General features: G+C 44.6%; 1 protein-coding gene across 2 annotated transcripts; it reads right to left on the minus strand.

Moving 5' to 3' along the window:
* Window positions 1–13137: 13137 nt before the first annotated feature.
* KPRP (keratinocyte proline rich protein) lies at window positions 13138–17197 on the minus strand. 2 transcript variants are annotated; one of them, XM_054496704.1, is made up of 2 exons: window positions 17163–17197; window positions 13138–15663 (listed from the first exon to the last, which is right to left on the minus strand). In XM_054496704.1, exon 2 carries the CDS (start codon window positions 15633–15635, stop codon window positions 13857–13859), a length of 1779 nt encoding a protein of 592 aa, XP_054352679.1. In that variant the 5' UTR covers window positions 15636–15663; window positions 17163–17197; the 3' UTR covers window positions 13138–13856. The 2 variants fall into 2 exon arrangements, with proteins under 2 accessions (XP_054352679.1, XP_054352675.1); XM_054496700.1 differs by lacking the exon at window positions 17163–17197 and adding an exon at window positions 16413–16484.
* Window positions 17198–17925: the final 728 nt, after the last annotated feature.

A 17925-nucleotide genomic window follows, 5' to 3' on the forward strand; every position in this document is an offset into this window, starting at 1 on the left:
GGGATGCTCTGGCCCTGAGCCCTTTTATTCTGTCCTTGGGTGCTGCCTCCAGCAGTGATACAGGGCCTGGGCATGAGAGGACCTGCCTCCCGACACCCACATAGGTCTTGTGACGAGTGGTGACTGGCAGTTCTGCGCATACCATCCTTCATTGGTGTTCAGGGGAGCTGCTCTCAGCTAGGAAAGAGCTTGGTGGAAATGGGGGCTGCTTGTGGTGGGTGAAAATGGACATCATGGTTCCTGGAGTCCTCAGTGGCCTATTTCCTATGAAGATGGCTCTCTTCACAGTCTTGTAGTCACACTTATGAATTCTGCAAAAACAACTACTTTTTCCTTCTATCCTAGACACTAATTTTCTATCTAGACCTTTGGGTCCAGATAGCTTGGTTAAAAATCCACATGCCTGCATTGTGGGGTTTGTCCATGCGCATATGCGCATGTGTGTGCATCATAGTAGTTGAGAAAAGAGGCCTTGGAGACCCTGGCAAAGTACTCAATATTTTTGGCCATTGGCTTTCTGATGTTTTAAATGAGGATAATAAGAGAAATATCTTTTCTGCAGGATTTACAAATTAATTAAGATAGCAAAGGGGAAGTAGCTGAGATAGTATGTGGCATGTGGTTATAATCAGGAAATGGATGGATAGGTAGATAGAAAGATAGATAGATAGATAGATAGATAGATAGATAGATAGATAGATGATAGATAGATAGACAGACAGAAAGAAAAATAGAGGCAAACCTGAGATTTTAATGGACATTAAAGGCACACAGGTGCCTTTTAAGTTAGGTGGCTCTTATTAAAACTAAAGGCCATTTTTTTTCCTCCTACATACCTCAGTGAATTGGGCTTTCTGAAGGTAGATCCAGAGTGGATATAAGAAAAGAGGACTAAAGGATGTATATTGCCCCAAATTATAGCATAAAAGAATTTGCAGTTTCCTAAGGAAAAGCTGAAGGGATGAGGTAAAATAAAGACGAGAAGGGTGAAGAGAAGAGAACAGCCAATGTGGTGGTTTTGAACTGTGACTTGGAGCGGTGTAGTTGGTATAGACAAGAATAGACATAGTCAATATTTAATTTGAAATTATTGGCTTTGTTGCAATGTACATTTCCTGGGTTTAATTTCCCAGTTTCCCATGCTCAAAACCAACCAAATGCAAAATCTAAAAGTGAAAAATCAATATTTGAAAAACAAATGTGGTCAAAATTATATATAACATCAAAAAGCTATTGGATGGTTTTAGCAGATTATAAGTTGCAGAAGAACAGATCGGTGAACTTGAAGAAATTGTTCAAACTGAACTGAAGAAAGGGAAAAATATTAAAAGAAAGAACAGATGATCAGTGACCAGTTGAATAATATCAAACATTCTAGCACCCATGTATTTAGAGTTTCAGGAAGAGAACTACAAACCACTGCTCAATGAAATAAAAGAGGATACAAACAAATGGAAGAACATTCCATGCTCATGGGTAGGAAGAATCAATAACGTGAAAATGGCCATACTGCCCAAAGTAATTTAGAGATTCAATGCCATCCCCATCAAGCTACCAATGACTTTCTTCACAGAATTGGAAAAAACTACTTTAAAGTTCATATGGAACCAAAAAAGAGCCCGCATCGCCAAGTCAATTCTAAGCCAAAAGAACAAAGCTGGAGGCATCACACTACCTGACTTTAAACTCTACTACAAGGCTACAGTAACCAAAACAGCACGGTACTGGTACCAAAACAGAGATATAGATCAATGGAACAGAACAGAGCCCTCAGAAATAATGCCGCATATCTACAACTATCTGATCTTTGACAAACCTGACAAAAACAAGCAATGGGGAAAGGATTCCCTATTTAATAAATGGTGCTGGGAAAACTGGCTAGACATATGTAGAAAGCTGAAACTGGATCCCTTCCTTACACCTTATACAAAAATTAATTCAAGATGGATTAAAGACTTAAATGTTAGACCTAAAACCATAAAAACCCTAGAAGAAAACCTAGGCAATACCATTCAGGACATAGGCATGGGCAAGGACTTCATGTCTAAAACACCAAAAGCAATGGCAACAAAAACCAAAATTGACAAATGGGATCTAATTAAACTAAAGAGCTTCTGCATAGCAAAAGAAATTACTATCAGAGTGAATAGGCAACCTACAGCATGGGAGAAAATTTTTGCAATCTACTCATCTGACAAAGGGCTAATATCCAGAATCTACAAATAACTCAAATAAATTTACAAGAAAAAAACAAACAACCCCATCAAAAAGTGGGCAAAGGATATGAACAGACACTTCTTAAAAGAAGACATTTATGCAGCGAAAAAACACATGAAAAAATGCTCATCATCACTGGCCATCAGAGAAATGCAAATCAAAACCACAATGAGATACCATCTCACACCAGTTAGAATGGTGATCATTAAAAAGTCAGGAAACAACAGATGCTGGGAGGATGTGGAGAAATAGGAACACTTTTACACTGTTGGTGGGACTGTAAACTAGTTCAACCATTGTGGAAGTCAGTGTGGCAATTCCTCAGGGATCTAGAACTAGAAATACCATTTGACCCAGCCATCCCATTACTGGGTATATACCCAAAGGACTATAAAACATGTTGCTATGAAGACACATGCACACGTTATGTTTATTGTGGCACTATTCACAATAGCGAAGACTTGGAACCAACCCAAATGTCCAACAATGATAGACTGGGTTAAGAAAATGTGGCACATATACACCATGGAATACTGTGCAGCCATAAAAAATGATGAGTTCATGTCCTTTGTAGGGACATGGATGAAGCTGGAAACCATCATTCTCAGCAAACTATCGCAAGGACAAAAAACTGAACACCGCATGTTTTCACTCATAGGTGGGAATTGAACAATGAGAACACACGGACACAGGAAGGGGAACATCACACACCAGAGCCTGTTGTGGGGTAGGGGGAGGGGGGAGGAATAGCATTAGGAGATATACCTAATGTTAAATGACGAGTTAATGGGTGCAGCACATCAACATGGCACATGTATACATATGTAACAAACCTGCACATTGTGCACATGTACCCTAAAACTTAAAGTATAATTAAAAAAAAATAAATAGAATGGAGGAGGAAACAACGTATTTTTAAATAATGGTCAAAAATTTTCCAAAAGTGTTGAAAATTATTAACCTATAGGGCCAAGAAACTAATAAATCCCAAGCAGGATAAATACATAGTAAGCCAATAAATGGTACTATAGGTCCAGAAAGAGGATACCAATTAATTAGTCTTGGAAGACTGGTGGAATTAGTCTTGGAAGACTGGTGGAATTAGTCTTGGAAGACTGGTGGAAGAGAGAGGGATTCTGAGGGAGGGTGTCTGGGAAAGGTTTGTTAAGGGTGTCTGATAGGATACAGGCTTTAAGGGGTGGTGAGATTTAGATAGTTTAGAGAGATGGAGATGGTAGGGAGTAGGGAGGTATGTGGAGAAGAAGTGAGGGGTGTGACAATATGTACAGGGAAGGAGGGGCAGGTGGTCTTTTGTGGTTGGAATGCAGGGCATGTGATAGAGAACAAGGCACAAGTTGAGGCTGAAAGAAAGACTGAGCTCAGCCTGTGGAAAGTCCATTGTCAGGGCAAGTCACTGGGCTGTATTGAGTGTTTGTCAGAAATCCATCTCATGCAGGCTTTAGTTTAATTTTATTTTTTAAAGTATATGTTTATTGTCTTAGGATGGGAAGAATGATCACATTAGTGCTGGATTCTAATATGGAAGAGGACTTTAAGGGAGACCCTGCGAGAGAGGGTGACATGGTTTGGCTGTGTCCCCACCCAAATCTCATCTTGAATTGTAGTTCCCATAATCCCCACATGTTATGGGAGAGACCCACGTGAGGTAATTGAATCATGAGGGTGGTTACCCCCATGCTGCTGTTCTTGTGATAGTGAGTTCTCACAAGATGTGATGGTTTCATAAGGGGCTTTTCACCCTTTGCTCGGCACTTCTCCTTGCGGCCGCCATGTGAAGAAGGATGTGTTTGCTTCCCCTTCCAACACGATTGTAAGTTTCCTGAGGCCTCCCCAGCCATGTTGATCTGTGAGTTAATTAAACCTCTTTCCTTTATAAATTACCCAGTCTTGGGTATGTCTTTATCAGCAGTGTGAGAACAGACTAACACAGAGGGCAACAGCAGTAGAAAATTAGATGAGAAAATACCATTGCTGATAATCGCCAAATATTACTACATATCAACACTCTTATAGTCACAATTTCCAATTCCAGCACCCCTAAAAACTGAGTTTTTGTCTGATTGTTGACAATATTCATATGGTGGCCAAAAAACAACAACAACAAAAAAAACCTGACCTGAACAGACAGTGAGCTCACTTCACTTTGCTGTAAATATTCTTATGTTCTGTTGTAAAAATATAAATGTCCTCCCCAAGGAGAAGGATCCCTGAAGCCTTAGGGATGGCAGGTGGTCCTGGACTGCCCACCCTTACCTTGCCCGCCTAACATGTGGTCAAGTCCTTGGTTCTAATTCCATGGTATTGAGACTGAACATGGCCAATTTTGAAGCATACCTGCAGTGTTACTAATGTATTTGATTCACTGTATTACTCTCCTTAAAAAAAAAGTTCTAAATTTCTAAACACATCTGTTGCCAAGGATCTAAGATGAAAGTCACTGGAGGAACAAATAAATCTAGCATTTTTCAGGAGTAACAATCTATCTCTAATAATCACTACTTTGTTTAAGAGAACCTTGTATCAGTCTGTCTGCCCAAATTCTCAGACTCAAACAAGACTCAGATTCTCCCCATTTGTAACTGATACTCCAAGATTTTCCCCACTCATAATCATATCACCAGCCCTAATTCATAATGTGTTCCTAATGTTTTTACTTATTCTCAACTAATCTCCTGTATTCAGTGGGTACCCAGAAGAGCAGTCATGGGCACCCAGAAAAGCAGCTGTGGGCATCCAGAAAAGCATCTGTAGGCATGCTCTTGAAGCCCTCCCAAGGGCCCTTGTGCATTTTTGTCTTTTTCTCCTTTTCCCATTAATCCCATTGACTAATCATCAATACAAATAATTCCTCTTTGTGTTAAAAAGACCTGTGTTATACTTTTTCAAGACAATAGAATTTCCTGCTTATACATTTTTCAAGTTGCCACTAGCACTGCATGGCAACTAAATAGGAAGGTTAGAAAGTGAGTATTCTGAGCTCTTGGACAAGTTTGCCAAACAATGATTATCAGTACTGGCACAGGTAATCTACTCACAATTGCCATAATAGCCAAGATAAACTACTCTTCCGTAATCAGCATGCAGATCCCTTGGGGAAAAATTAAAACCTTATGTATATCCTTAAAGTTGTAATTGCTTGCATGTATTTGCATGTATTCCTGCCTTATAGAGACTTTTTATTTTTAATGAATGGGAGGTTCTTGGGATGGAGGCAAGGGGAAGGTGTGATTCACTGTTGGCTTGGGATGGCCCTGAGGACAAAGCCTAAGACTATCCTCTAATTCAGTGGTTCTCAAAGGGGTGAGGTTGGGGATGGCCTGACTACCACACCCCAAAAGAGGGCATTGGACTGTCTGGATAAGTGTTCAATCATCATAGCTACTGTCATCTAGTTGGTAGAAGCCACAGATGCTGCTAAGCACCCTTCAAATCACAGAATAGGCCTTCTCTAAGAAAGAATTATCTTGTCCAAATCGTCAGTAGTGCTGAGGATGAGAAACCCTGTTCTGGTACAGGACGATTCAGACTATGCTCACTGGAGACACCTCCTGGATTTCTCACTGAACAAAACAAACCTCAGAAGAATGCTGATGAAATGCTGTGGAAATGACTGATTAATTAACTTATTGCTCAATCCAGATTTCACATTCAGGCCAGGTCAAGGAAGGACACCTTTCAGTGACTAAGGACCCAATCCCAATTCGAGCCTAAATAGTATTTCTGATTGACTGCAAAGCCTCCCGTCTCGTATTTCCTCTCCCTCTGGTGAACTAAGGAGCTGTGCTGATGGCACACTGGCTGAGTGGTATCAGTACACTGATGACCGTCTGTGATGGCTGCTGACCTTGCTGTGCTTAACCCCACCCTCACTCTGGCATCTGGACTTCCTTCCCCCAGATCTTATACTTCCTCTAGACTCAGTGTTTTGCTTAAGGCATTTTTCCAATTCACTCCATTCATGTCCTCTCTGCTATTCCATATCCCACCACTGCTTCAATTCCTCCTCCTTGAAGCTTCCTTCCTGCCCCTGCTGACCACAAGCATCCCTACATGTGCATCCCTGCGGCTCATTCAGTCTCTGCTCCTGCCTGGGCTTGAATAACCCTTGTGGCCCACCTCCTTCATCAAACAGGCCGTTCCCTAAGCCAATCATCCTCCTTTTCTCCAGGTGAATATTTCACTGCCAAAAGCGAATATATTTTTAGTGTTTTATAATATGCTGAGTATTTTAAATAGCTTATCTCATTTAATCCTCAGTGTGATCCAGACAAGTGGACATATTTTCAGCCACATTTTATAGATGGGGGAACTGAGTGCCAGAAAAATTGACTGAGTCAACACTTCTCAGCTAATGAGTGGTACAACTGGGCTCAAACCCTCCTCTCATGATGCCTCTTCTATGCCCTTTCCATTGCTGAGTGTTTAGGCCCCACAGCCTCTCAGCCCCTTCTTCCACACATCTAGCTCAGTACTTCTCCCCTTTTTATACTGTCTGGGATGCTTGCCCAGGTCGTCTTCTTTGCTATATATGTTCTTATTTCCAGATTAGTTGTATGTTTTGATTTATTATATAATTTTTTAAAATATGCCCAATGTTTATTTGTTTTTCTCTGCTAGAATTTAAACTCTTTGAAAATAAGGATCTTGTTTTGTTCACTGATCTATCCCAATCATCCAAAATACTGTCTGGCACATAATAAATATTCAATTAACAATGACTAAATATTTGTTAAATGCATGGATGAACAAGATATTTCATTTCCGAACAGTTCTGACTATTACTTTTTCTTTATTTCTAGCCAGAATCTTCATACAGTGTTTTACCAAAAAAGCTGATTCTTTTTCTAAATGAAAGCACTATAAATAATGCAAGATGGAAGCATGCTAGTCCTTTCAAAATGTAGTGTTACTCTTCCTTCCACAGGGAGGTAGATCAAGTTTTGGAGCAAGATTAGCCTAGGCTTGAATTCCATCACTATCAGGTCTTAGATGTGTGACCAGATAAGCTAGTTAACCTCTCTAGATTTTGTGTCTTCTAATGTCTGCAAAATGGAGTGAATGATGTCACCTTTCCAAGTTGTGAGCATAAGGAAGGATTTCCCATCTCAGATGGTGGCTGGCACATAGTAGATCACTATCCTCCAGCCCCACACATTTGACCTGAGCTGATCACAGTGCTCAGGTGTGCGCATATCTGTGCCAAGCAGAATGACCCCATCACACAGAGCTATTCAGAACAGTAGTTCATTTACATTTGGCACAATCTCACTCTTGGCCCACACTAAGATTCTAATCAACCAAAATTTCTTCACGTGTGCAACTGTGCATATACCCACTCATCTTCTACAAGTGTGGCTAATCTTTAATGTACATTAAAACTTAATGTTTACCTTAATTACATTTTATCTTGTGAGATTAAATTCATTATTCTTGCCCATGTTAAATCAGAATTTTACTCTTCAATTCTCCTTCATGACTTGAAGTAACCTGAAATTTAGGCCAGTTTCTTTTCAAGTTTCTCCCCAAGGTGCTGATAAAAAGTTCATTACAACAGGGCTGAGAATGGAGTCCTCGGACCAGCCTAAAACTTCCATATAGTGTTAGGAACCAGGAAGAACATTTAACTAATGAGGACCCACTCCTCACCGGGATGTCTGTCACTAAGTCAATGATGCTGATAGCATGCCTGCTGTTATCTTTGAGAGGGGAGAAGACTCCCCTCTCTCCTCCATCATCAGCTAACTGCCACTCATTTATCTCATCTCTGACTTGTAGTTGCCTCCTTTAGGCCCTGGACTTGCTAAACTGCCCGCTTTGTGGGTTTCCATGGTACTCTGAGCCTCACATATTGAAGTTCTCACCATATTATTGTCTGCATTGCTCACTAGTGTATCTCCAGGATCAATACCAGTTCCTGGAAGATAGAACAGCTTCAATAAATATTTGTCAAGTGAATGGATGTGTTGACGCAAGTTCATAAGTGGTTTCCTCCCTCCCTGATGGGCGTGCACTAGAGAATAGAGGAAAGGTGTGGATCTAGCTCAGGGTTCCTACGACAAGATATGATGGGTAGATTTGGCACAGCTTGGGTTATTCCTAGGCCCCTAGATAGGTCTAGCTTAGCCTTCCAGAATAGGAAACACCATCTTTTGGAGGAATGAGCTGGATGGTCTCTGGTGATGAGAAGCACATAGATCATCAGGCATCACCCCGTCTTCCTGACTAGTCTCAGGCATAGGCATGTGGATCCTCTAGAATCCATTCATGCCATGCCAGAATTCATGATTCCCATTACTGCTGTCTACCTATCGATTCTAATATGAACAGCTGAGCTATTCTCTGATGCATAACAGTTGTATTTGTTGATGCACTAAAGGGTGTTATAATGTGTAGGACAAACTGTGGGATGTGGAATTTCTTTCTCTTAATGTCCGGGTAATGCCTGGGTAGAGGAGAGATATACTATGGCTAGACTCCCATCTCCCATATGTCTGTAACACATGCCAGATCCTCTCATTCTGGGTGTTTTTGGTGGCAGTGAAGTTGGGGATTTAACTGTGAAAAAGAAAGAGATTCCTTCATCTTAAGGTGCTTCTAGACCAAGAGGTAGATAATTTGTGTCCCCACATGGACAATTACGTAAAACCTCCTGCAAGAAACAAGTTAACAGTCAGCTCTGTCTTCACCACCACTGCTACGTCCTACTCATGCTGGGGCCAGATGTGTACAACTTTCAACCCTCCTCCTAGGCATTGAGTAAGCTCACACACCTGGGTATTCATTATAGAAATGGTTTTCACTTCTGATTGATCAGAATAATTCTTAAATGGAGGTCCCCGATTTTCATTCTGGAAGTTCAAGCTAAGTAGTTCTAGGATGTATCCTAGGATTCTGTGTCTTTAAGTGAGTACCCCAAATAATTTCACTCTAGGATACTGCCTTCCACAAAAAGGAATTTTAGATAAGCCACCTGGTCTGGAAGCAACCTCTGAGAACATCTTTCATTCTACAGTGAAGATTCCACAGAGGAAAGCTTAGAAAGAGAAGAAAGATACAGAATTGCAGAAGAATGTAGGCAGGATTCCAAAGTGAGAAGCGTGATTTTCAGGCCCAATCTCTCTCATGTTCTCCCCTTCTCTGGGTGCCAGGCCCCGGTTCTGAGGCAGCATGGCTGGATGTCAGGCATGGACGTCTGGACTGATCACTGCCTCACACTTTGTGACTTGGCCAATTCATGGGCACTTCTGAGCAACAGTTCACCAGACTCTGGTACAGAAGCTACACAACCTGTGCGCTGCCTAACATCCATGTAGGATTTGAAGAGGAGCCTCTCTGGTGGGTTTTTGAGTACATCGAAGGGCCTTATAAATGGTCTCTTTTGCTCTTTGGGTCTTCAGCCTTGGTCCTGGAGACACTTTCAGTTTTGTTCAAGTGGCTGACACAAAAGGAAAGGTCAGAAAGCCAAGATGCCTGTCATCAGTGAAATGGTGGTTGGTGGAGAGTAGAAGAGATGACAGGGATCATCAAAGCTGTTGCTGAAGGACTTAGGATATCCTAAAGCATACTTCTGAGGTCACAGCCCCTGTTGCCCAATGCATTTTAAAAGCTCCAAGCTTTTAAAGCAGACAGTTAGACACATAGACAGACACACAAAAAGAAACATGAAAAACAGACACACAGCCCTGTGTGCCTTTTTCCTCTGAGGTGTTTGTCTCTGGCTGTAGAAATGGTCTGGGGGCTGGCTCCTGCATAGCCCTGGGCAGTGGAGAATGCCAGCCATTGGGGGTTTCTTGGCTCAGCTCCAGGCTTGCCCAACCAAAGACCCCTCTATTCTACCATCATTCTGGGAACCAGAGTCTATCCCCAGGGGGTGGTGCAGACTACAGAGCATCGCTCATTCAATAAAGATCCTCAATGGGGACCTGCTGCCCAGACCTGGGGGAGGTCAGGACTTCTTAGAAGTGAATGCCACTTTCTCACAGCCAGTTATGTATTTCTTCAATATTTTGAGGGAGTGAATGATCTGCCCCCAAGCATCCCCGGGCAAGGGTTCCTTGTCTAGCAGTGCGTTTTCGAGGCTATGGGAGAGATCTAACAAGAATCGCTTCCCAAACTGGAGCTTCCAAGCCTCTCCCTACCTTGCCCTCCTCACTCCCACCCAGAGGCCTGGGTGATGGAAACCTAGAGATGCTCTATGGGGCCAAATTCAGGCCCTGCCAAGCCCCTGGGGGATGTGCCACACAGCAAATTCAACTCTAGAGTAGCTTGGATTTTAAGAGAGGAGGCAGATGTGGAACTGAAATAACCCATTCAGTGATTGAGAGAACTCCAAAATTGTGGGAAAATAATTGGGTTAAAACAGGAAAGATCTTTGGAAGAGGCAGGGACAGTGACTAAGATCAAAGGTTCCATATGTGGTAGAAAAGAGTGCAGACTGTGAGTCACGAGTGGCCGTATGGCTTGGGCAAGTGCTTCAACCCTGAGTGCTTAGGTTTTTAATTTTGCAAAAGGGCAAAATAATAATGCTTGCCTGACCAAATATTACAGGAATTAGAGGATGGATAGATATGTAGATATGTGTCTGTATACACGCACACAGATATACACATACTATATATGTATATTAATATTCTATCTGCATACGGCATTTCACCAAACCAGTGGTGACCAAATGTTCCTGGGCATCAGCAACACCAGGAGAGCTGGTTAAAACACAGCTTGCTGGGTCTTGCTCTCAGAGTCTTTACTTCATTAGGTCTGGGGTGATGCATTTCATCTGCATTGTTAACAAGGTCTTAGGTGTTGCCAATGCTGCTGGTTCAGGTACCATATTTTGAGGATATGCACTGACAGTAAACAAGGTTATGTCTGTCTCTCTAACCAGGACCATCCTAGCAGACGAGCAATAAATATTGCCCAATAAATACATGAATGAATGGATTTCACATGAAGGGCCTCAGTTTTCCTTTATATGACACAGGGTTCTACTAGTTGGTTTCTGAAGTCTCCACCATCAGCCTGGCAGAACTAGATTCCTTAGGCAAGGGAGACACATACTCAGAGCTAGGCCCTGGATCTGTTTCTCAACTATGGCTCTGTAGCTGTGAGGTCCTCTGGGGCATGTACTGTGAGGAGCAGGGCAATGCATCAGGCCTTCAGAGGCCTGGGCCAGAGCTGCCCTCCACTGTCATCCTAAGTGGAGCTTTTTCATTCTCTCTCCCTGAGGGAGGTCCTGTCCTCCAGCACCCTCATCCTCCAGAGCCACATCCCCACCCAGCATTCATCGAACCTGCAAGGACTGAGAGGAGAGCCACTGCTGTCTCTTCTTCCCCTCCAGCCCTTACCTTCATGCTGCCAAGACCACCCATGCCTAATGGAATCTCGGAGCAACTGAGGAATGCAGAGTCAGGCTCAAATTCTTCCATAAAAGAAAACAGAAAGAAAAGTAAATAATTTAGTTCTTTTTTTTTTTTTTTTTTTTTGAGATGGAGTCTTGCTCTGCTTCCCAGGCTGGAGAGCAGTGGCATGATCTCAGCTCACTGCAACCTCTGCCTCCTGGGTTCAAGCAATTCTCTTGCCTCAACCTCCCGAGTAGCTGGGATTACAGATGCATGTCACCACACCCGGATAATTTTTGTATTTTTAATAGAGAGACGGGATTTCGCCATGTTGGTCAGGCTGGACTCGAACTATTGACCTCAGGTGATCAGCCCTCCTCAGCCTCCCAAAGTGCTGGGATTACAGGCATGAGCCACCATGCCCGGCCTAGTTCTGAAAGAAGGGGAGTATCCCCAGAGAGCCTCCAGGTGCTTCATTCTTCGGCTGTGACTGTGGCCCTAGAGCTGGGCAAAACCCAGTTAACCAAACCCAGGCCTGAAGTCCTTTACTCCTAGACCGGGGGCAGAGTTATTCTCCCCGTTCCCTCATCCCCTTGTCTTTTTCTTCATCCTTTCCATCTGGGGCCAACGACCCTGAGGGAATATTGAAAACTCACAAGACAACCCACTTGGTCTAGGCTTAAGAAGCTCACACCATGGGTACAATAAACTAAAGAAGAAAGGTAATAAATTAAAATGAAAATTCAAGCTATGTCATATCCATCAGGATGGCTATTACCAAAACAAGACAACGAACAGAAAATAACACATGTTGACAAGGATGTGGAGAAATTAGGGCTTGTACCTTGTTGGTGGGAATGTAAAATGATGCAGTCACTATGAAAGATAGTATAGCAGTTCCTCAAAAAATTAAAAATAAAATTGCCTACAATCCAGTGATCCCACTTCCAGATATCTATCCATAAGAATTGAAATCAGGGATTCACAGAAGTATTTGTATACCCATGTTCATTGCAACACTATTTACTACAAGAAAAAAGGTGAAAGCAACCTAAGTGCCCATCCATCCACTGATGAACAAATAAACAAAATGTAGTATGTACATGCAATGGAATATTAGTCAGCCTTGAAGAGGAAGGAGATTATGGCACATGCTACAACTTGGATAAACCTTGAGAACATTATGCTAAGTGGAGTAAGCCAGTCATAAAAGGAAAAATAATGCCTTTTTCTACTTATATGAGTTGCCTAGAATCGTCAAATTGATAGAGACAGAAATGGTGGTTGCTAGGGGCTAGAAGGAGCAAGGAATGAGGAGTTATTATTTAATGGATGAAGATTTAATTCAGCAAGATGAGTTCTGTGGACAGATGGTGGTGCTGGTAGCACAACAATGTGAACGTACTTAATGCCATTGAATTGAATGCTTAAATATGGTGAAGATGGTAAATTTTATGTTACGTGTGTTTTACCATCACAATTTAAAATAGCAACAATAAAAACCTCATCTCAGCAAATCAAGGAATAAAAGGAGGAACGACTCAGGACTCAGGCAGTGGGTACATCATGATCTTTATTGTCACATGGCATCCTCTCACCTCAGTTCCTACAGTTGAGCATCAGGACAGAACATGGTTCAAGCTGCCAACCCACAAGTCTTGCTAAGCAACAGCCAGCCCCAGGATAGACACTGAGATTTAGAGATTCTCTGACTCCACTCAGTTGGGAGTTTACAACCTAGTTAGGCAGATAAGGAAGACATGCCTGCAAAGTGAAATAACAATTCGAGAGATGTCACCAGGCAGTTACCAAGTAGTGCGGAGGATGCAGTGAGTTCTAGGAAGTCAGCACAGGTTCTTGTGAGTGGGAACAAGCAAAGAAGGCTCCAAGGGAGAGGCACTGAAAGATGGGTTGGATTTCAGAAGCTGGGGAGAAGGAGAGAAGTGGTCCAGGCAGAGTGGGAAAGAGTGAGCAGAGGCTTGGAGGCAGGGACATCTAAAGTACCGCCTGGGGAACACCCAAGCTGTGCCCAGTGGCCAGATTGGTCTGGCTAGAGCTGAGGATGTGTACAGGCGAGGAGTGACACGTGAGGCTGGAGAGGCATCTGAGACCCAGGTGTGGATCTCTGGATGATAGGCAAAGGAGTTTGGACATCACCTTCGTAATAGGGAGTCTCTGAATATCTTTGGAGAGATTCAAACAAGAGTGCACTGGAAATTGTGGAATAGGAGGAACAACATTTTCAGAGCAGGAGAGAGGGTTGTCTCAGTCACCTTTCTTTTAAAAATAAGCACTCTTTGCTTCCCCTTTCACTCCAGCAAAGGCATTGCCTTGGTCTCCATGGCCATCCTGAACCCTCCGCTCTGGAAACACATCACCAGGCCCACAGCCAGCACCACTCTCTTGCCCCTGGTTATAACTGGATGGGTTACAGTAGGGAGCTTTGGTGTCTAGGCGGTGTGGACTAGACTCACGACAGCCTAGGTCTCCTGGGTATGGAACTGGATTTGGGCCCCAGCATGGGCTGGGGCTGCGCCAAGGCTCCCTGCAGGGCTCCGGGCTTGGGCAGGGCGCCGGCAGGGGAATTGGCTCTGGTCGTGGACGAGGCTCTGGGTGCTCACAGGGCTGCAGACGTGGACGTGGCTCTGGAATTTCACACTGCACTGGGCGAGGAAGGGGAACTGGCCGCGGTGTTGGACGTGGTGCTGGAAGTGGTTCTGGATACAAACAAGGTTCTGAAAGTTGTCGTGGTAGAGGACGCGGGCGTGGTTCTAGACTTATGCATGGTTCTGGGCGCAGACGTGGACGTGGAGCAGGAGGTGGACACCGCTGCAGTGGTGACTCCGGACACTGGTCAAGACGCCGTGGTGGACAGAAGCTTGGGAGCGGACGTGGCTCTACGTGTGGCCTCAGCTCGGGGCAGGAGGCGCCCCAGGAGGGCTGCGGGCCACAGCTCTGGGAGCGGCGTCTGATGGGAGGAATCTCAACAGGACATCTCTGTGGGGGAACCTGCCTGGGGCAGCACGGGGAGGAAATCTCGATTCGGCACTTGGGGCCATGTCTCTGAGAGCAGCTTGAAATGGGGCGGCGAGGACAGCGACTGTTATATATGGGTTCAGAGCGGCGGGGTGGGGTGCAGTAGTTAGGGAAACCTTCAGAGGGTCTTAATGGCAGGTAGCTGCTGGAGCAGGGCTCAAAACGTCTTGGTGGTGAACAGCTGCGGGGGAAAAGCTGCAGCCGCCGAGGAGGAGGAAGGCATCTGCTGGTGCTCCGAGAGCGGTGCTGTTCAGTGAAGCTCCCATAGGAGCCCTGGGTCTGGCACTGGGGCACACAGGGGCTAAATGAAGCCCGGGACCGATACTGAGGGAAACAGCTGCTGTAGGAAGGCCTTGACTGGAACTGGGGGGTGTAGTTGTTGTAGGTAGCCCTTGACTGAAACTGGGGGCCACAACTGCTGTAGAAGCCTTGATACTGGCACTGGGTGGAGACTCTTCCCTGAGTCTGGCACACTGCAGGATGCCCTCCATATATCTGGACAGGCTGAGGAGCTGGACAGGGTACATAGTTCTGGACTGGGCATTCTACATAACAAGTTTCTGTGTAACAAACTGGAGCACATTCTACGAAGCAAGTCTGAACAGGTTGTGAGGCTTCGCACTGCACGTAGGACACCTCAGATTGGCACGGAGCCTGGCTTTGAACAGAGGAAGTTTGAGATTGGGATGCAGCCTGGCCCTTCACCTGGGTGGTCTTAGACTGGCATGGAGCCTGGACCTTCATCTGGGTGGTCTTAGACTGACATGGAGCCTGGCCTTTCACCTGCTTGGTCTTAGACTGGCACTTCACCTGTGTGGTCTGAGACTGGCATGGAGCCTGGTCTGTCACCTGGCAAACTTGAACTGGGCATGATGCAGGGCACTCCACAATTTGCATCTCACAAGGGGCTTGAACCACCACTTGGCTCTGGGCAAAGGGGGAGTGAGAGGAGCAGAAGGAGGGACCCTTGACGCAGCACTGTTGGAGCGGCAGGCAGCACTGGATCTGCTGCTGGTCACACATGGTCCTGATGCAGCCAGTCAAGAGTGACCTGAGGGCAGAGAGACCAGGGTCAGGAGGGTGAGAGTTGGAGAGGGGGTGCCAGGACCTAGAGGAAGACACCCTGCATCTTCCCTAGCTTTTCCTCCTCCACCCTCAACTTTCACCCAAGTGTCCTGACTTAGTTGGACCCAGGATTAATCTGTTAGACCTGCCCTGGGTCTGTCAAAGGGCACATCCAGGGTTGCAGATGTCCAGGATCTCCCTGGGGGTGGACCTACCAATGCCCAGAAAAGAGGGCATTGATGACAAAAGGATTCTCCTTTCGTCTCCACACTTTCTCACATCCAATGTGGTCTGAGCAGCCCTACAGGAAGTAGAGATAACAACTTGCTCCCAAGGCTATAGCCCAAAGTGGAAACTCTATTCCCACAGGAGCTTGGATTTACTCACACATGTGCACTGGCAGTACACATAAATGTGCAAACATGTAAGAACGTACATATGAGAATAAGCACTCAGCACCATCTGCATTCACATAATGTCAAAACATTCACTGGAAAGCAGGCAGCTTGAACCCAACATTAAATGTTTGTTTCTCTATATTCAATGTTTTTAGATAAATTCATTTAAACATGACACAATGTTTTGAAATAAATTCATTTAAACATAACACAATGTTTTGAAGTAAATTCATTTAAACATGACACATGCAAAACGTGCCCATGCAAAACACACCAGCCTTGGAAAGACTCTGGCCACCATGACAACTTGCCCAGTCAGGTTGCTGTTGCTAATCACCTGAAGTGTGACAGTCTGCAGGCCTCAGAAATGTTTTTCCCCAGCTCTTCTTAGAGGCAAGGTGGAGTTACCTAAGATGGAGTAAGCCAGAAAGTCCAAGGTTCTTAATCAGAAGACGGACATTCTGCCTTACTTAAAGATCAACGCAGCTGGGGCATTGCAAACATAACGTGAGGGCTGCAGGCATACACCCTGACACCATGCTTAGCCGGGAAGAGCACAGGGCAGCCTCACTCGTCTGTTTGTGTCAGATCCATGTGTTTATGTGCAGGCAGCCCACTGACCAGCAAAACAAGATCATTTGACAACAGGCTCATCCAACAAACCGCCTTTCAATAAGCTCCCCAGATGCTCCTAATGAAGGTTCAAATCTTCTATTTTCAATTTATAGAGAATACCTACATATCTATTTCCCTGGGGAAGGTAACCCTTCCACACACAACTTTGCTCATAAGGTGTAAATTGCTAATGTGGCTTTTCCAGAAAGATCATGAGAGAAAATGGTACCTGAGGATAAGTTCAGGGTTATCAAAGGCAAATACACTGGCTTCACAGCCCTAGCTCATCCCATAAACTCTATAGCTATGCTTCTGTCTCCTAAAAGCTCACCAGACTTTTCTCCTCAGGTTAATGCACCCCTCGCCCTCCCTGGTTCCTAGCTTCCCCCTTATTTGTGCCTCACCACTGTGAACCTGGGCTCCCCCGAACATCACACCCACCCCAATCCCAGGATCCAGTTCCTAGACTCACCCTTCTCACAGGCAAGCAGTCCTTCAGGCTGAGGCATCTGGGAAGAGGGCTGTCTTTATATAAAGGGTTCTGGGTCTGGCTTGGGCCATGAGAAAGCTGGTTGGCATCTGCCTGGCGCATCACCCGGGCTGGCATTCCAGCAGCCAGTTCCCTCCCTCTGTGCCTGCCCTTGCCATCACCTACAGAGTGTGGGAGTGTCTTGTCTTAGTGTTGAAGCCTCAGGACTATGAAGAGCAGATTCTTATTTTCTTCCTCCTTCATTGCCCTAACAGTTTCTTCTCCATCCCTAGAAGACCTGATAGTCAGGAGATGAGGAGTGGCAAAGGTATCTCCTCTCCTAAAAGATTATTGTATCTGCCAACTTCCACTTTGCTTCAGATTCTTACCACAGTGACGTAAAAGAGGAAGTGTTTTCTAACTTGAAGTAATTTAAGTTACTTCAAAGATAGAGGCAACTCTATAGAAGGATGAGCCCATGGGGCCAAAGGTGAGTCTAACATCCAAGGCCATGTACTTATAGCTATGCAACCTTTATAACCATCCTGAATATCAAATTACTCTTCTGCAAAATAGAGATAATTAAATCTTTCCTGAGTGTTGTGAGGATTAAGGCAAAAAACCAAACACTGCATGTTGTCACTCATAGGTGGGAACTGAACAATGAGAACACATGGACACAGGAAGGGGAACATCACACACTGGGGATGGTTGTGGGGTGGGGGGAGGGGGGAGGGATAGCATTAGGAGATATACCTAATGCTAA

This window comes from Pongo pygmaeus, chromosome 1, assembly GCF_028885625.2.
Source record: "Pongo pygmaeus isolate AG05252 chromosome 1, NHGRI_mPonPyg2-v2.0_pri, whole genome shotgun sequence".
NCBI lineage: Eukaryota > Metazoa > Chordata > Mammalia > Primates > Hominidae > Pongo > Pongo pygmaeus.

Coding starts and splice junctions, on each gene's coding strand:
- KPRP (XM_054496704.1), bottom strand. CDS start 15,635: ATGTGTGACCAGCAGCAGATCCAGTGCTGCCTGCCGCTCCAACAGTGC.